The sequence below is a fragment of the Lycorma delicatula genome, chromosome 1 (assembly GCF_047948215.1).
Source record: "Lycorma delicatula isolate Av1 chromosome 1, ASM4794821v1, whole genome shotgun sequence".
Lineage (NCBI taxonomy): Eukaryota > Metazoa > Arthropoda > Insecta > Hemiptera > Fulgoridae > Lycorma > Lycorma delicatula.
The window spans coordinates 274,630,009-274,650,886 of record NC_134455.1 but is presented as its reverse complement, the minus strand read 5'-3'; the positions used below and the strand labels follow the sequence as shown (position 1 = coordinate 274,650,886).

Here is a 20,878-nt window from a genome sequence, read left to right as displayed (position 1 = left end):
TTTTTTTTTTTTTAAATACTCACAGCACTCGTCTAACCACGACAAAGTCCCACATATAACTGACGCTTTCCGATGGTGTCAGGTGTTGCAGGTCTAACCCCACCACTATTTCTCAGAATTATCCAAGTCTGTGTACTCACACAAACGTAACACTCTTTGTATAGAAAACGTTTGCTCATTTTTTACACATGATGTCATATTTCTTAAAATTCTGTTTTAAGAAGGAATTTGATAACTAATGAATCATGCTGCTATTAATTTAATTGTTACGTTTTAAAAAAAAAAGATTATAGTCTGTTGACATATTAAGAAATCCATATAACAAATATTTACAATAGAATAAAATACAAATAAATTGACAAATTTAAATAAGCCATTTCAATTTAATTCAAATTTAGGTCAGAATTTATGGTTACAGTTTGTTAATATTTTGAGAAGAGAATCTGTGTGTATGCAGTTGTAGGCTTTCTTGAAGTTATTGAAGTTTATTACCCAGGTTCTTATAATTCTTTTTGTATACTTCCATCATTAGTTTCAGACATGATTTGGTCTGCGCTGCTTCTCCAGGGTCTAAATCCTCCTTGGTATGCTCAAGTTCTGCTTCAAGTTGATCCTTTGTTCTGTTATAGATGATCCTTCAGAGAATTTTATACACTTTATCCATGAGTGACATTCCTCTGTAGTTTTTTGGATCCTTTTTGTCTCCCTTCTTGTGTAGTTGATGGATGATGGCCGACATCCAGTATTTTGGTAGCTCTTTGATTCAGATGTTGATGGAAGGTGATTTGATTGGTTCTGCTGCATGTTTCCATATTTCTACAAGAGTTCAGTCTTCTCCAGCTGCTTTGCAATTGCTGATTTTGCAGAGTGCTTTGTAGACCTCTTCTATGTGGGTTTGTATTCTTGAACTGTGTTTTTACAGAAGAGCTGTGTATATTTGGAAGAGTGTTCTTCACAGTTTAATAGTTTTTAGAGAGATTCAGTTAATATTTCTGTGTTGCCTTTGTTGATATGAGCTATTCTGTTGTTTTTGTCTTTTAACATTAGCGTAGGGGCTTTATATTTTTTTAGATGTTGCCGAATGTTTTGTCATAGTCTTTTGATCAGGCCCTATTATATTCTTGTTCTGTTTTGTTTAGAGTATCTTTATGGTACTGTCTTTTCATCCTGCTAATCGTTCTGTGGGTTTCTTTTCTTTGCTATATTAAGTTTTAAGGATGATCCTGACTTTTGGGATTGGTGTTTATCCAGGCTTTGTGTCTTCTGTTTACCGATTCCTTCCATTCTTCGTCATACCAATGATGTTTCTTCCTGGATTTTATGGGGGCTGTTTTCTCTGCCATTGATTTTATTTTATTTACAAGGTTTTCTAGTTTGTCATGGTTTTTTTCTTTTGTGTGGCTGTGTAATATTCTTCAGTTTTTTTTTTTTAGCTGGGATGGGTCTGTTCTGTTCTCCAGGGGTTTGTTTTCTTCTTGCAGGAGTTAATTTTGATTTTTATTAGGTAATGAATAGATCCTGCATCATTCCCAATTAGTACTTTCACATTATAGATTTTGCCATTCCTCTTTTTTATGATCTGGCTGTCTCCACGTTTCGAGGTTTTCACATGAAGTATGTCAATTAATTGGATATGGCTCCTGCAGAGTTCTGTTAATCTTTGGCCATTCTTATTTGTTCTTTTTTTGTGCTGGCATTTTCTTAAGATATCTGTATCTTCTCCCTATTCCTAATTGGGGGTTAAATTTTCTGATTAAAAGTTTTGTGTATGATCACTTTAAGGTTAACTGTCATTTCCAAATAGTGGACGTAGTTTCATCACTTTTTTTTCCAGGGATTCCTTTATATAATGTTTCCTTGCAATTCCGTGGGGTCTTGATCTATGTTTATGATTCTTGAAGCACCTTGATTATAATCTTTTGTTGTTCCATGATGTCTGTTATGATGTTTAGCTTGCCGCGTTGGCAAGCTAAAAACTGTATTTTCAGAACTCTGTTGTTTGGTTCAGCCCATGGGCTCTTTCTTGAAAGATCTTCCATGTTTGACTACCTATGTTAGGACTGTGCAAATTACAACTCTAGATGCGATTTAGTGAGGTGATTTTGTGTTATGTTGTGTCGATCAGGTGAGGTTATGAGGTCGGTTAGTTCATTGTCGTTTAGTTCATCAGTAAAATTCTCCTTTTCTAAAAATTTATCCAGATGGACCACTTGGAGGCGCGAGCTGATTCTTTAGTTTTGAGATGCTAGGTTTAGAGAATAGTTTAAGAATTGGTTCTGGAACCGTTCCTCAATTAATGTCTTTATAATAACAATAAAAATTGTTTTTAAACCCTATATACAAATTAAAATTTGTAACACAGACACATGTAATGGACACATAATAGAATTTATAAAATGTTTAATGGAAGTCTGAAACAAAAGATCATGAGTCTACTGTAGCGGCATCATATGATGATTAAAATGCTATTAAAGCTGGTGAAAGATGTAAATTGGTTTTAATCTTCATCGCTGTTTAAATTTTCTTCAGAGGGAACACAATTTTCTTTGTCGTTTCATTTGACACAATCTTTACACCAAAGTTATTAAAAAAGAGGATTTCTTGAAGCTCTTCTTTATCAAATCATTTGGAATAAGATCTCACGCAGACAAAGTCCACTCTCAAATTAAAGTTATATTAGGCTCTTTTCGTTCTTGTAGAAGTCATTTTTTAGACTAGTTACCATTACCAATGAATAAAAATGTTTTTAATTAGCTTTGAAAGGTCAATTAATGCAAATATTGAGTAGCTGGAATAAAGATGTCACATATCCAAAAAAACTGAAGGTCACTAAAATATTTTTCAGTTTTAAAATAGTACTGGGAGTATATCGCATTTTATCTAGTTTAATACTAATCATTCATTCATCCTTCCTTTGGCACCAAATAATTACAGAGATCAGTTATTTCTCATCTATGGGAAGGATTTTTCTTTTTAATATAATAAATGGTGGAAGTTTTTGCTGCTTGTAACTACTTAAGCAATACTGCATTAATGTTTCTCATAACTGAAGTCATATGTGTGAACAGATTTATCTTCTGCTTTGGTATTGTTTTATCGGCTTGGATGTCAGAATAGATTGGTGTTTGATCACCATTTTCTGTACACTCCATTAAAAAATTATTTTCTTATAATTATCTGAAAGGCCAATAATTTTCCGTCAGGCATCTGGCAGTCTTCTTATGGGTAGACCATGTCTTTTTGTAAATGACATAGCCATCCTCAACTTGCTCTAAAGTCTTCATTCGGTATTTAAAGTTCTTGCACTATCTTTGTAACACTTAATTGTGCCATCTCCATTGATGTAGTAAACCTTTGCTGGTGTCTGTCGTGAATGTAACAATATAGCTGTTCTGCTTGTGAAAACATCTGACAATAGTCTTTTAAGAAATATGCCTTTATTAGTACTATTCTTAAGCTTTTTTTTTCTCTGGTATTATATACAATGTCTCTTGCTCATGGCTTGCTGAATAATAGCAGTTTCATTGGGCAGTAAAAATGAGCGCAAGTTTGTACTGACTTGCTAAAAGTATAAACTGATTGTGCATTAAATCTTTGCATGACTAAAACAAAAATGAATATTGTGTTTGACAGACTAAAAATGAAAGAAACCAATGATGAATGATCAACAAATGTCCTTTACTGCTTCTTATAGAATGGAAGATTGTCAGGCAATTATGGTATTAATAATAGATGTAATTCATAATCTTGTGGCAGATTTGAAATAAAAAAATTGCCTGCGCATAAGATGGTTTGTTTAAACAAACTCCATTATAGTACACTGTGTTTGTAGTAAAATATGGATGTAGGAAAATTGTTGTGTCATGCCTTTTTATAAATTTCATGTTGGTTTTTAAAAAAAAAATACGTGTGTCTTACATGAGCAAATACAGTAAATATACTTTAAAATGTTAAATCTTCTTATTTTTACCGGTGAATAATTTATGACAGAAAGTCCTGAGGTGAATTAAACTTTTTTGATAATGTTTATAATCAAATGAGTATAGTGAGTAGGTGAATTTATGCGTCATTGTAGTGTGTATATCATGTTACAAAAGACTATCGATATTACTCAAAAGATTATTGATATTTGCCTATCGTAGTTGGAATAATTTGTAAGTATATTTAATATTAGTAATATCTCGTGAATGTGAAGTGGCCATAATGGCTGTTTGATGGCCTGATATGAGATAGTCACTCGATTACAAATTTATATAACAACATTACATATAATTTAATTTATTCTATTTCTGAATGTAGGAATTTTATATTACTGTATCTGTTTAAAAATCATAATATTTGGTGAGTTCTTTGATTATTATGAAATAAAAGTTTTTTAACTTTTATTTGCATTAATGTAAATAGTATTTTATTTGTTAAATGTGTTATGTACTATATGATTAGTTTATTTCAGATATTTTTTTAATTCTGTATAAAGGATATTCAGTTCAATTCATTACTTGCTTGTCAGTTAATACAGTAATCCAAAGTCAACTTGGTTCCGTTTGTGTTTGATCTTACCTTATTCAATTGAAAATTAAATTTCTAATTTCTAATCTGCATGACTTGTAGATTTTTGTCTCATTCCTTCCATGTTTTAAGGTTACAAGACTATTCACTATCATAACTTAACATATAAGGTTACTGTAATTTTGTGGTAAATTTATAGTACTAAAAAACAACATTTCTGAAGAGGTTAGAAGATATCATTTCTCAGTTATTGTTTAAATTTTTTTTTTTTTTTGGTTCTTGTAATTCACTATATAAGCGTAAAAACTTAGAAATTTATATGAGATTTGTTAATGCATGAAAAATGTCTAGGCTGATTTTTACCCAGCAGCTAAGATTTTACTCAAAGAGCTTCAGGGATCAAAATGCTACTGGTCTGCCTTGAAAGTCATAATTTTTCTTGTTGTAATTTTGTTTTGTGTTTAACAGTTGAACTTTTAGTAATTTTTTGTAACTAATCAGGACATAAACAGATTCAAATAGGTTGATTCATATAAATTAATTAAATACAGCACTTTTATTATGGTATTTTGCAGTTTAATTATGAAGAATTTTTTCATCCCTCATAAAAATTTATCTGATTTATGTTAATTTAGATCTCCTTTAATTTTTCTTGTGGTTTCATTATATTTTTTTTTTTTACAGGTACCCAGGGTTGGGTCCCGGTGGACCTCCAGGTTTGCATCAGTTTGGATTATATCCAGCCCCTGGTGGTCCAGCTCAGGCTTCTGCTCTGACTCAGCTAGAAAGAGACAGATTGGAACGTCTAGGTAAATTATTTCATTGAAAAAAAAATTAAGTAGGATATTTTATTTTATGTTCCAACTGATTGATGAATATTTGGATTTATAGTAAGTTAATATTCCTTGATGGGATTGACATCCTGCTTTATATTGCTACTTAATTGTCAGTAATGTTATTCATCTCATTAATTACTATTATTTTTACAGATAACAGTATTTATTTAATAATATATTATTAGAATGTTTTACTTACATTCTGTACATTATATTAGAAATTGTATGTTGCAGATGCAAAAATACTGATTAATGGTGCTTGATAGAGCATTCCTATTTCTGTTGAAATATCTGTATGATACAATATATGATACTGTTACAGTTTATTTGATTAGTAACACAAGTCAACAAACAAACAAAAAATTTGAACCAAGATAATAGTAAGTGAATTAGAATGTATGTTTTATGCTGAATCTTAAAATTGAATCGGTTTTTTTCATCACTTTCAGATTTTTAGTTATGACCCTTTAAAATATTGAGAAACTTTTTAAATAATTACAATTAAAATTCCTACTTTTATTTTATAGATATTTACATTTATCTTAATTTCTTTTTTCTTATATTCCTTTTGTGTTCAGTGAAGTCTTCTCTTTTTATCATCCAGCAGTAGTCACTTATCATAGATTCATCCCATCTTCCCTTGATAAAATTGTTCCATCAGCATTATATCTTGGTGGAACCTTTCTCTTTGTTTGTCGCTGATGTCACCCAAGTTTAAAGGGAAAAAGTCCATGTGAGAATGTAAAAATTGAATTTTCATGACCATTCTGCAGCCTAAATTTTTGCAGTTCACTAAGAGGTCATTTATAAGTTGATTATGGTTTTTGGCTTTTTTGTTTCCAAGAAATTGGTAACAACATCTTTGAATGACTTCCATGCTACTAGTTCTTTAGGATTCAGTTTGCTGTGAAATATATTTTCACGAATTAATTTTCTTATTTGTAGCTAATGAATATTTCCTCTTTTAATTTGGCTTCATTTTTTTTTTTTTTAAATTCAGCTGAATATTTAATGCTATCTCCATCTTTATTTAATGCTTTTACAAAATTCTTCAACAGGCCTAGTTTTATGTGTAGAGGTGATAAAATAATACGATCTGCTTTCAAAAGAGGAATATTGACAACATTTTCCTTCCCTGCTGTAAACTGATTTCTTTTTGGCCAGTCTTTAACTGCATAGTATTTATCTGTAGCTTGGCTATCCCACAAACACAATAAACACATATATTTTGTAAAGCCACTCCAGAGACCAAGAAGAAGCCCCTATCACTTTCACGTCAGCAATGATTGACTATGAGTGTTGTCATTAATAGCTTTTAAAATGTTTGACATACTTTCATATGTTTCTTTCATTCATTTAGCATGTGCTTCCAATAGTGCTTGGAGGAAACTTAGTCTAGTTATGCAACAACACTGTCTAACCTTCATTTTGATGGATCTATAAATAAACGCCAATTGTGAATTACATATTCAATGCCCAGTTCAAACATTAGCTCCTTAACAGCATGGCAGGAACTAATCAAACCATCTCTTCTGAAAAGTATTTCAGTAACTTTTCATTTTGATTTTTATATACAGAAATTTTAGTATCCTTGTTTAATAAATTCCATTCTTGAAGACGTGAACCTAGGAATTCTGCATGTTGTTTCAACAAATGCAAGTCATGAATTATGTCGCTCAGTTCTGCTTGTATAATGAGGTGAGGTTTAGTATTGGAATCTTCTGGAACATAATTAATATCTATTGAAGTTGAGCCTTTTGGAAATAAGAAATTTCTTTTCAAGAAGTTGGAGCAATCATAATCAGTAAATCAACATCATGAAGAATTGGTCTCATATCTGAACAAACATTTGGGTATGCAATACTGCTTTTATTATTTGAATTGAAACCAGTAACATTTGTTAAGAGCAGTCATCATAATGATTAGTAGGCTCTTGCTAAATCATAGGTACGCCAAAAGGTAAATGCTAATTTTTCCTTTTAACCGCTGGGTTAGTTTAATGTAGCACTTGCATGTTACATATGAAGCCCAGGATTTATCTTGGTCTTCCAAGGGATAGTCAAAATAATGTTTGTAAACAGCTTTCAGCAGATTTTTACAAGCCTGATCTTATAGTAAAATGAATAAAATTTCTCTCTCTCTCTCTCTCTCACACTCTCTCTCTCCTCTCTCTCTCTCTCTCTCTCTCTCTCTCTCTCTCTCTCTCTCTCTCTCTCTCTCTCTCTCTCTCTCTCTCTCACTCTCTCTCTCACACTCACACTCACACTCACACTCACACTCACACTCACACTCACACTCACACTCTCACTCTCACTCTCACTCACTAAATTTATGGCATCACTTATGATACAATCTTTATAATATGTGTATGATAAAACCACTACCACTACTAAATAACACAGTGAAATGACATCATTCAACTGTTATATATCAAATATTGGTCTACAGCATGCATCACAGTATAAATTAGAAGTGAATAAGCAAACATACAGATGTGAAAACAGTTAAAATTGCTAAGCATTACTGCTTGTTGACATACAAACTTTTGAGAATCTTAATGTTTGATTAAACGTAGTGTGTTTATGTGGCTTGGTTCTTCAGGAAGCTTCCATTTGGATGATCGGACCATGATTTTTAATATCATAACCATACGAACATATTTAGTCACCTGTTATGACATGTTTGAGTAATTCTAAGTCATTGGCGTTACAATTGTTCTGTGTGTCACTTTTGTTGAAAATTCAACAGTTTTGGAACAAGATTTTCTGCTACTCTTTCCATACCCGAAACGTCAGTCAAAATTGTTCCACATGAACCATAAGAGTACTTAACCTTTCCACTACTTCAGTAACTTCTCTTATAATGATTTGACAATTATTATTGATCACAGTGACCTTTATTTTTCTAATATTTTTATCAGTTTATGTGATAGGATGTACACCCTTTTGTCATCATAAACTTTTTTACGGTCTTCTTGAAACCATTTGCATTACTCATAAACCTTAGTATTGGCTTAATCATCGCCAAAAGCCTTCTCTGACATCTTCACCAGTTCACTTTACTTTATTCTATTTTTAAGCAAGTGCTTTGTTATATCATTTTTATACAAAATAAATTGCCACTCATAGTAAAATAAGTCCTAATTACTTGGCTGCCAAATTTGAGCTATCCATCAAATATGGTTAAAAATATTTATATACATTATAACCAATGCTGCCATCATGTGAGAAAAGGATGAATTTAGTCAACAAAAATAAAGCATAGAATCAAGAAATTGTCATTATTTTTTTGATCACATGTGTACATTTTCTGCTGATGTATGTTTTCTAAACTGACAAATATGCAACAGTATTATAATCATAACTATGTAGTTGAGAGTTGTAAGAGTTGCCTAATCTGGTCAACTGTTGAGTGAAGCAGATTTATTATTTTTTCATAATAAAACAGGTTTTTGGAAAATTTATTGCATATATTATGTCTGTTACATACTTCGGAATGTAACAGTCAAAATAATTAATACCACTTTATTTGGTGGTTTATTCATGGACTTTAGGTTTTGGTTTCTATAATTTTAGATATACAGACTATATCTTTACAGATTATTGAATTATCATTTTTCTTGAAAGTTTACATATATATAATGAAATATTTGAAGTTATTATATATTTTTTATCTTCTTTAATTAAATATTTTTACAGCCAAGAATGTAAAAAATTTTATCTTGATCATTTTATAGTTAATTTAACAAAATGATCTCTATATTTAAATGAATAAACAGAAAATTAAAGTATGAACTAAATTGTCAATCCTAATTGATTAAGAAGTAGAATTGGTAGTGACAGTATGTTGGTGCTACCTGGATCACGCACAGTTGATCCACCGGGTTGGTCTAGTGGTGAACGTGTCTTCCCACATCAGCTGATTTGGAAGTCGAGAGTTCCAGCGTTCAAGTCCTAGTAAAGCCAGTTATTTTTACACGGATTTGAATATTAGATCGTGGATACCGGTGTTCTTTGGGTTTCAATTAACCACACATCTCAGGAATGGTCGAACTGAGACTGCACAAGACTACATTTCATTTACACTCATACATATCATCCTTATTCATCCTCTGAAGTATTATCTGAACGGTAGTTACTGGAGGCTAAACAGGAAAAAGAAAAAGATCACGCACAGTGATTGATGACAATGCATCCTATATATATTATACAGTCAGCACTATTGTATCTATCACAAGCACTGTATACTGCCAAAGGGTGCATATAAAATATATGGTAATATATCTTCATTAGTTACATTGGTTTTTTTTCTTCTTCCTTGTAATTTACAGTTCTAATCAGAATTACCATCCCATACAAATCTGTTATTCAGAATTTTATAGTTTTGGTCAGTTCAGGCTGGTTGTTTCTATCTGAAAAAATAAACAGGTATGGAAAACAACTTTTATGGGTGAGTGTGACACAATGAGAGAGTGTGGTTAATAGAATTTTTTTAAATTTCACTTATTGGACCAAGTTTTGCATTGCTGTATTTGTGATCAGGGAAATGTAAAATGGGAATAAACGGGTTGTAAATTTTAATCTGATGGTTACTAGTCATTTTAATCAGAGTTCAAAGATAAATCATTAAAGAAACCAGTGAGATTAAAAGTCTTATATTTACAAGTAAGATTTAAAAATAATTAATTATTGATCATATATTGAAATTTTCCACCATTAATACCACTCATTAAATGATAGCTGACAATTCCCCAGCCAAATCTTATTAATTTTTTTTTTAAATATGGTATTTTCTTGAATCTTACTTTTCCTCTTTTTAATAACCAAAGATTGTATAATCATAAAGAAAATTTGATTGAGAACTTCAATCTGCCAGAAACTTCCTGCGGATTTTAAAGATAAGCTTGTCCAGTTTCAGCGAAATTTCACTGGACTTTGTGCAAAACATACATATGAATTTAAGAATACTGGAAATGCAAATGAAATCCCCCTTTACAATATGAGACAATAAAAAATTACCTCTGTTCTTAATATTAAATAGGAAAACAATGGCCAAAAGTAAGAAATTTCCCTTGTGATAGGTGTACCCACAAAAGAATGATTGGATGACTCAAAATTAAAGACTGGGTAAATTCCATGTGGAACAGACCATAAACTCTCCAAAAATGTAAAAACTTGCTTGTAATGGATGCATTTACCAGATCTAGTGAAAAATAAATTAAAGGGAAAAAATTGTGACGTCACAATCCCCAGATAGTATGATCAGCCAACTTGAGCCACTTGATGTCTGTATTACGAAGCTTTTCAAAGGCTACACAAGAAAATAATACAAAAACTGGGTACATTCAGCAAACCATCCTCTAACTACTTCTGGAAAAATAAAAAAGGTAAGTTTTTCAATAGTAGTGGAATGGGTTTCTTACACCTAGAATAAAATCCTTATTGAAATAATATCTCACAATTAAAAAATGCAGCATCACAAATGCCATGAATGGAACAGAAGACAACCTAATACGGGATAATGATGATGTTGAAATCGCTTCTAGAAACATTAGTGATAGTAAAAGTGGATGTTTAACTTATTAATATTTATTCAATTTAAATTACCTATATGGAATTATTTTGTGTATTGCAATTTTTTATTGTTTAAATTCTATTTTTACTAGTAGTTAGCTATTTTATTTTTTTAGTAATATTCTTTTTTTATTCAGTCCTTTGAAGTAATTCTTATTATATCTGTGTATATAAAAGACAATGTTCATTTGTATGTTCACTATAGACTGAAAAACTACTAGACTGATTTACGTGCATTTTTTTTATGCAAAATCGTCCATGTTGTCCAGAGAAGGGTTAAAGCTATTGAAATCCTCGATCTAATCAGTAGAGAGAAAGTTAGGGATATTTTGAACTGACTGTTGTGTATAGAGAGTACTTTGGATTAAATCCAATAGGTAGTGCTGTTGTTTTGACTATTGGATTTATTTACATTCTGACTTGAAAAGTTAAATTTTGTGAAGTTCCGTATAATATTTTGTAAGTTTCTTAATGTTCAGTATTAATTATGATGATTTTGCAGCTGTATCTCTTTCCATAAAAAGATATTTTCCACTCACTGCTGTGTTTAGGTAGTAGTTTGAATTAAATCTTTTAGGTAGTGCTATTGTTTTGACAATTGGATTTATTTACATTCTGACATGAAGTGAAAGGTTAAATCTTGTGAAGTTCGGTAATTGTCTGTTTTTTAATGTTTTATCAAACTTTCAATTGTGTTCATTTAATTTTCATATTTACTCAAATTTAGCAACAGTGAACCATTGCCGGATCAGCTAGTATATATATTTATCCATTTTTTTTTTTTGTAAATAAATATTATTTTTATTTAACAACTTTTTTTCACAAAACCGTTTGAAAATTTATGGTGCAGCTTAGATTCAAGCAAATATGTTTTTATTTTTTTATGATAACCACAATAAGCTTGAAGCCTGTGCATGGGATATGGAAAATGTAGCGTATGAAAAACTGCCATGCCTGACCAGGATTCGAACCCAGGACCTCCGGGTGAAAGGCCAAGACGCTACCACTCTTGCCACGGAGGCCAGCACGAGTGTTATTTATAAGAAAATATTTATTTGTGTGTATACTCATATTAGTAGAATCAGTGAACAATTCTAATAATTTTACCAAATTCAAATATATTTACACACACACATGCTTACTTTTATATATATATATATATATATAAGAGTAAAAGTTTTTTTTTGTGAATATTTATATAAACAGGATGATTTAAGAGGAAAGGGAATTATCTGGGGACTGATTCTAAGCTTGAAATATGGAAAAAAGTTTATACAAACTGAGTTATGGCTAATAAAAAATTTCTCCCGGATTTCAGTTTTCCTGGCGAAATAAGATCATACTGAAATTATTATGTAGTTATGTAATGGGTAAACTTGGTGGTTTCTTATGTTTTTTCACTGATGAGGAATCTAAGTAAGACTTTGTGAATGGCATCCCCACGGCCCTACCCTGTGCAGCTTTATTGTACTTTCTACTACACATTGATCTGCTGAACCTTTTACATAATACACATATACTATGCAGATTACGATATATACCCTAACACATTTTACTCTTGTACTCGGTGGTTTTGTGATACCTTACAGAATGTGACCATAACCCAAAATGGAAATTATCATGCTGATGGGTGGGCAGCTATACGCAGTGATTTTCAAATGATGTCCTCTGGTCACCAGGATGAACCCAGTTGTATGCAGCTCTAACTTCAGTACATGTGCTTTCTGCTGGAGTGGTCTGTTAAGTTGCTATTGCTCATGGGAACTGAGTTTAAGTTCCACTTAAAAATTCTTGTTGTTGGTCCACCTGAAAAAACAGAACACCTGCAAGTTTAAGAAGAATTTGGCCAACTTGTCAGCCAAAGATTTAACTAGTGATGAGGAAACTAGAAATGTTATGGAGAATGTTACATTTTTTTGTATACAGTTTGTTCTGCGATACAATCAAGAAGATAAATTGTTTATAAAGATTTCTCCCTTCCTAATAAATAAGTCCATTAAAAATGTTTGTTGGTCTCCAAAATCTGTTATAAAGCTCAGGAGTGGCGCCCTGCTTGTTGAAGTAATTAATGAGGAAAGTGTTGAAAACTAGTTGTCCTTAAATATGTAGGGAAAGATGGATAGTAGTGAAGTCCAAAAGACACTGAATTTACCAAGGGAGTTGATCTTTTGCCATGACATGACTGACATTAAGTTACCTGAAATTACAGAAGAGTTGTGACCACAGTCAGTCATGTCAGTGCAGAGGATTATGAGAAGGGAGAATAGTGTTAATGTATTTACATCCTCGCTGGTTCTAACCTTTTCTGGTCCAATCGTTTTTGACCATATGAAAGTTGGCTATTTTTCTGCCCATGTGTGACCATATATACCAAACCCCAGATGCTACTTCCAGTTTTAGGGTTTTGATCGCACCAGAATTGGTTGTCCAAAAGAACAGAATGATGACTACACTGCCAAGTGTATGGTTATCCATGCAGTTGTGAGGTATAGTGTCGTTTTGATGAGGGCAGTTAATGAATGAGCAAGCATCGCTGTCGGTGGGATGGTGACTGCACTGCCGAGGGCATTGATTCCCATGCAGCTGTGAGGTGTAGTGCCATCTCAACGATGGTAGTTTATGTGATAAAGTAAATGTCACGCAGGACCCTGCAATGGAGCTGAGTGGGAGTAGGAAGTCTGTCCTCCTTTCCCTAGTAGACCGGACCAGAGTCCGTAGTTGATCAAGTCAGGGTTTAACAATGAAGTTGAGTTCACTAAGGGAACTAGGAATAAATTTTGTTGTTGGAAACAATATTTCTGTGGTATTTTATTTATTGAATTGCTTAGAATATTATGAGACATTTACTCACAATAGTAGCTCAGTTAAGTGTAGAACTAGGTGTGGAGTTCGTGCTTCTGTGAACTCGGTTAGTTAATTCAGAGGGCAATGAAGTAGGACAGTCAAGATGTCCAAAAGAAGCCTGCAGTGAAGGCAAAGGCTGAGTCATAAAATTCACTGATGCAAATGTCTACCGAGGCATTTACATTGGTGGCATCCCGAGGCCTGGCTTATTACTGTGAGATGTAAAAAGTTAGAGGGTCAAAAGACAACCTCCATTAAAGCTTATCAGTAGTATAAATATTGAGGGGGGTGGTTGACTGGAATCTATTATCTATTTGTATAGGAAAAACTTATAGATCTTTTAAAACCAGATTTCTTGAACATGTTGGACATTATAAAAATGGAAAATAGGGTTTATCTAATGTTTCTGACCACCTTATTAACAACAAGCACTCTTATTTCCAATTTTCAAACCAATTTGGAAATAAGAGAAATAATAATAGTAATAATAATAATAAAAGTGTAGACATTTTGGAGAAATTTTTGTAAGTATAAATATAAAAGGAAATTCAAACTGATCAACCTAAAAACAGTATGAAGATGACACACTTATAAAGGCTGCATTAGATGGCAGCATTTTTTCAAATAATGATAATATATAATAGTTCAGTTTAATTTAATTCAATTCAAATCCACACTCTACTGTAACATTGCCTGGCCAAGTTACATGTTGCTGTTAATCCTAGTTATTCATTTATTTAATTTTTACTGAATTTGACATCATATTTTTTATATGGTAGTTTTTAAATTTTTAACTATTTTTTTTTTCTTAAATATAAATATATTTTATATTTAAGAAAAAAGAAAGTTTTAAGAAAATTTAAATGTATTTATGTGTGGAATGTAGTTAGATACAAACAGTTTAAAAGAAAGTAATCACAACTGAAGATGTGAGTTTCCAAAAAAATGTTCTTGTAAAATATGAAATAAGGTAAGTGTCATCTTATTTAATGTATATTTCTATACTTTGGTGGATCAGTTTGGTTTACAATTTGTTTATTAATACAGAGGAGAATGTATGGGTATTTACTTTAGATAAATAAATAAAATACATATGTATTTTAGCTCCTGGGGACTACAGAGAAACATATAAGAAAAAAAAATTGTGCAGCTAACATGCAGTACTAATACCTAAATATATTATAATTATATGATTAATTCTCTAGCAAATACATACAGTAATTAACAATTAATGAAATATATTAATCATTTTAGTAATATAATTAGCAATAAATACGGAGTCAAAACTAGTTTTACAAGTAAAGCATTTTACAATTAAAAATGCCTTATTAATTTTTTTTGTTTAAGCCTCAGCAAGATGCAGTCTTTTGAAATAACTTTTCTTTTTCTTTATGTGAATATTGCCCTTTTACCTTGTATTATGTAATCATGGGTTTTCATACATTTTTAAGGCTAAAAATTTTGCAAACAATATCACTTTCATATGTACGAACTTAAAATTATCTGTAAATCTAATAGTATAAAAGTCTTCTTGCATCTGTTTTATATTTATCAAATATCTGCTGTCACTTTTCTGAAATATAAAAAATCTAGTAAATCCTGTAAAACAGTTCCGTTTCTAATTTATGATATAATGAGATTGTGATACTGTTGTTTTTTATTTTTTTTTTTATTATTATTCAATCAAAGTTTTTTCTGTAGCATATCCACTACATTAGTCATCAGCTTATTTAACCCATGACAAACTATTTGTTGAGGTAGCCCCTAAAAATTTACAACTGATATTTTCACTTAGTATATTGTTATTGATTTATACTAATTCAACATTCGAGATTATAGATGGGCTGAAAATAGGAAAACATTTTTAGAGAAGGGTGAAATTTTAGATTAAATCTGTTGCCGTATTAAGCCATTCCTGATTTTAAAAAAAATGATTGTTATTTTTGTGAGATAATATATTTATAAAATAACAATATTGTACCGTTCTACTGTAGAAATAGTTGATTATTTGTTTATTTTATTTCAGGGATTCCAGCTCCAGGCTCATCTGGCCCTGGAGGTCCAAGCTCTGCTGCACCTGGTTCAGGTAATGGTCCTCCGGGTGGCAGTAGTGGACCACCACCTCCTGGTGCACATTCTGTAGCTCAGTTAGAGGCAGCTGAAAGGCTAGCATTAGCCACTGATCCCATGGTCCGTTTACAAATGGCAGGCATCTCACCAGAATACCATGCTCATACACATGCACATACACATGCACATTCACATACACACCTCCATTTACACCCTGGACAGCAAGCTGCGCAGGCACAGGCTCAAGCTCCTGCCCAAGATCCAGCTGGCACTGCTTTTCCACTTCCAGGTTGGTATTTCATTTCCTCATACAGCACTAATAATGACAGCTGATATCTATTGCTTAAAATTGCATCTTTAAGTTATCTTTAAAAGACTTACTGATGGCCACATCCAGGACTTGCAGTCTGTGTATCATTACATTAGGTTTTAATTATCAGATGTAACGTATTATTTTATTTTTTATGAAAATTGACCACAAATTGCATTAAGAACAAGGAAGGATTGGGGAATTTTAAGTATACATGGTCCCATATGCTCTTGATAAATCAATTGCAGGGTCTTAAGTCATGTGTTACTTTTCTTGAGTTGTTCTTAGGCAATATTTTAAGTCTTAAAATGTCACAAGGTATTATAGTTTGTTAAATTTACTGATTTCAACATCACAAGAAAATAGATTTCTTTTTGTTACCTATTGTTTTTATTATGACCAATTTCTTTTATTCGTATTAATGATTAAATTGATTTGAAAAAAGTTTGATCAGCATTTCCATTGCATCTTGTCCCATTTTTTTCACAAATCAATGCCATGGTGATGAAACAACTCTTTTTTATTGCAAACAGTGTGATAAATATTGATGTAATTTAACTTAATATCCAGTATTACAAAGAAAAAGCCCATTGTTTCAGCATTTTTTTAACCTTTATTAAAACATTTCATCTTCTTCCAGCCCTTTAATCCACGTATATCTTTTAATCATTGTCTTTTCCTATAGTAGATTATGTACGTTCTATTTTATAAAAACCTATTGATTCTTGGTATTGTAAACAGTTTTCTAGATGAAGAAGCTGATGAGCATTTGCTTCATCTATACCAGAATAAGTATTTTATTCTATTTCAGATTTTTGCAATAATGGTAAATTGTTTTTTTTGCGCACTAATTAATTATTATATTAAATCATTGTTATACAATAAGGAAATTAGCAGTTCAGTCACCTACAAACTTTGTTTGCTGCACATGAATAAACCTTACAAAGACAGTTGCCAACCCAGTGAATTAGAGACAATGTTATTTTATTTTTAATGCAGTCATAAAGGTTTAGCTTATAGAATGTTTTGATTGTTTGTTTTATACTACAAAGCCCCCTCCAAGAAAACAATAAAATCATGTTCCAATGACAAAATAAAGTTATCTCTTACTGTAAATGCATAAGTGAATTACTGTGTTAATATTTGCTGGATGAATTAATAAATGATCTAAAATATTGCAAGAATATTGAATTTAGAGCATTGTTTCAGGAAAACATTTTTGCATTATTTTGGCCCTATAAGGTAATTATTTTCAATTATATATATATATATATATATATATATATATCCATCATGGGAACTCTGATCTTGGCTAACAATTATTATTAATATAAAATTCTTATGTGGGGTAAGAATCTGTGTCAATAGAACTGGTTCCACTCAAAGTACATTATATGATTACAGCCAAAAGTATTACTGATGGCTTTTTGGCATATAAAAATTAACTTAAATCACTAATTGTATTCTCTATTTAATAAATAATTCTTATTATTTTTCAATAAAGCTGGATGATTTTTTTGTTTACGTTAATTCATAAGATACATAATAAAAATTAAAAATACTATTTAATAACATAAAAAGAGAGGTTATTATAGTTGGTCATTTGAGATATGTTTAATCATAATATTGACATTTATCCACTCAAGTAGAGTAACATTCTTTGCTATCATTTTAATCCATACCAGTGTTAAATGTTCTTCTAGAATGTCATTCCTGTACAGAAAGATAAACATTTTTGGCTGGTCTATTCAGTAGTGCACTCTTAACAATTTTTGCATGGTCATTCTATATACTCAAACTGTTGTATGTAACAATTGTCCATCTTGTGGATGAATTTTTATTATAAAATTGTTTATCTGTATTTATTATTATTACATTTTATTTTTATAGTTTATCCATGTTTTTGTATAACTCATTCATTTTCAAAGTGGGTGATAACGCCCCTTGTGGGTGCTGGAGGCCTTCAGGGCAGGTAGAAGGCCCACAGAAAATTTGGGGGTTTCAGGTGGTCTAGGAAGGCGATGGCTGATTAAAAAAAGGCAGAAATTATGCTTTTCTGATATCTCGAACTAAAATGTAAGTTGTAACTCAGAAACAGGTTATGCCATGTTTAAAAACAATAATTGCAATGCTGTTTTTAAGAGTACATCTTAAAAACAGCAATTGCAATTATTATTTTTAACAGATGGTAAGTTTAAAATTTTTGAGGGCACAAGAAATTTTTGATTCTCAATGTGGGTGGTGGGTGAAAAAGTTTGAGAATTGATGGTATAAATTTTAGTCAAAACCTCAAGAAGAGACATTAATCTTGGAATTTCCAAGATTGTTTAAAAATGCCTTATTTTAAGAAAAGCAATCACAACTTTTCTTTGTTACTTTATGAATGATCTTTATATATTGAGATTGCATGTTTCCACTTTAGTAGCAATTCTTTACAAAAATTTTTAGGTAGTTTATTTTTTGGTAGATTGTTGTTAAAACTGATATAACCTCTATATGAAGTCCCTTCTTGTAATCTAAATTCATGATATAAAACAGTGTAAAACTGAAAAAAACCTTTCAATACTTATGGTCTTGATTGTCTGCAGATGCTAAATAGATTTATAAAAATGTTGCTTTCTGAAGAATAACAAGATATTAACCTGAAATTATATGAAAAATTTTTAAGTGGTTAATTCTTGATTTTTAATATTTTTTTGGAAATAATTATTTCAATAAAGTTTGTGAAAATTGCTTCCCCCCCAAATGTGCAGGTGATTTGAATTTATTTTTCGTAACAAATGTATTTAAAATTTTATCAAATTGTGTGAACTTTTTTTTTTAATTCAGCTTTATAATTTTAATTCAGAATAAACTGCTCTTGGTAGAACTTAATATTAATAAGAGGCACATGTCACTGTGTAATATTGAAATTACAAAAAAAAAAAGACTCTTGATCTTTATGAAAAGTATTATGTTATCCAAAATATCAGTTTTATTGAAAACTTTGAAGTGTTTTATATTTTGTAAATTTAATAATGTATCAAAATTAAGTTGCAGCAAGACACAGTGTTATTTAATTTTGATAAATTACTATATTAGTATACATGTTTTTAATTGGACTGTTAGCTCTCGCTTTTAAAGAATAAGAATATTTATTCTTTTTAAGAATATGTTGTAGGATTTTCAACAGTTATGTCAAACTTTCTTTGTATCCCCAAAGTGCAGATTAGTCATTGCTGCTGGCATGGTTCCTCCTCAACTTCCTTAAATGTAAATAATGTTGCTTGGCATCCTCAGTGAAAGTAGCATCTCTGTCTGTGAGTTAATGTGCTTATTCATGACAGTTGTATTTAACCTTCTAGCTCTGTTATAATGTCAGTAACATTACAGCTAAGATGTGTAATAAAAGAAGGCAAGAAGGCGTGTCATTAGTTGTTATGGTATTGTTAATTTACATGTTAATGTATTAAATATTATTTGTTGTAATTTACACAATGAACTTCAATTAAACCATTTTACATAATGGAATTTATCAGGATCAATTAAAGACAGGAAAAAAGATCAGATTTTATTTCTAAAAAATATTTTTATTCTGACTAAATTTTATATTGTAGCATCTGGGAGCAGTGCTGGATATCCACGGCCTAGCCTTTTACCATCACGTGAAGCTGCTGCAACTCTAGCACTCCATCACCCTTCTGACATACTTGCTAGACCTTATGCTGATCAGCTAGCTCACCAAGCAGCAGCTCATGAGCATCTACAGCGTCAGATGCTTCTTGAAAGGGAGCGCTTTCCTCATCCTTCTCTTGTAGCTCAGCATGAAGAGTATTTGAGGTATGTTCATTGCTGTAATTAAATATAATTTGTACCATTAATATTTTAAAAAAAGGAGTTGCAAGTTAAATCCAGATTTGAACATTACTGTAAACTAATTTTTTATCATTGCAATCATTGGGTGATTTTAATAATAAAATCACACAGTTTTAACAATACACCTTTTCATAAATGGTGTATTGACTTTTCTGAAGCAACCGAGAAAAGAAATGTAATTTTGTAAAAAGAACACGAAAGGTGGCTCTGAGATTTGCTAGAGCAGCTTATAGTGCCATTAAAGAATGTAAGGGTGGGAAATATTTTGAAAGATTATTAGGTCTCAATGTATTAAATGATGCTGACATTGGTGAGCTTAATCACTTCAAAAAATTTTAGAGAGAATTCAGAAAAAACATATTTTTTATCATGAAAACAAAACTTTTGGAATTTTTGGGTACTAAAAATCCTGTAAAAACCGTTTGCTTTTAATATCTGTCATTGCTGATGAAATAACCAAACTTCACCGTACATGTTGACCACATTAGTGTTGTGTTCAAATTTGTATTACTATTGATATCAGCATGTGGCACTTCACACAAGGGTGATGTTCTTGTTTGGAAACTCGAATGTGCTATAGAGAATTTTAATATTAAATAAAAGAACAGTTAAATGGCATGGCTTTTGAATAACAATATTTTAATCTAGGTGTGGATAAAAAACTGGCCCTACTTTCTGAAGGGGTTGACTTTTCTCCCTACGTGGGACCTAGCACTTAGATTAGAATGTGTTCTAAATGACTTTCACAAAGACAACACTTTTTCTTAGTTTAACAGTCAAGCACAAATAGTAGGAAATGTAATGAAAAATTACAACTGGGTAATTGGCTATGAAGAATTAATTACATTAGCAGATGAACTAAAAGTAAATTTTTTAAACCT

At 31.2% G+C, this 20,878-nt stretch overlaps 1 protein-coding gene across 15 annotated transcripts in view; it reads left to right on the top strand.

Moving 5' to 3' along the window:
• The window catches only part of Gug (arginine-glutamic acid dipeptide repeats grunge), a 220,262-nt gene that overhangs the window by 158,444 nt on the left and 40,940 nt on the right, over positions 1 to 20,878 (top strand). For all 15 annotated transcript variants that reach the window (XM_075378212.1, XM_075378223.1, XM_075378096.1 and 12 more), the window contains 3 exons: positions 5,194 to 5,318; positions 15,789 to 16,121; positions 19,739 to 19,961. In XM_075378212.1, coding sequence (XP_075234327.1) covers positions 5,194 to 5,318; positions 15,789 to 16,121; positions 19,739 to 19,961 — 681 coding nt within the window. The remainder of the gene's footprint in view (positions 1 to 5,193; positions 5,319 to 15,788; positions 16,122 to 19,738; positions 19,962 to 20,878) is intronic.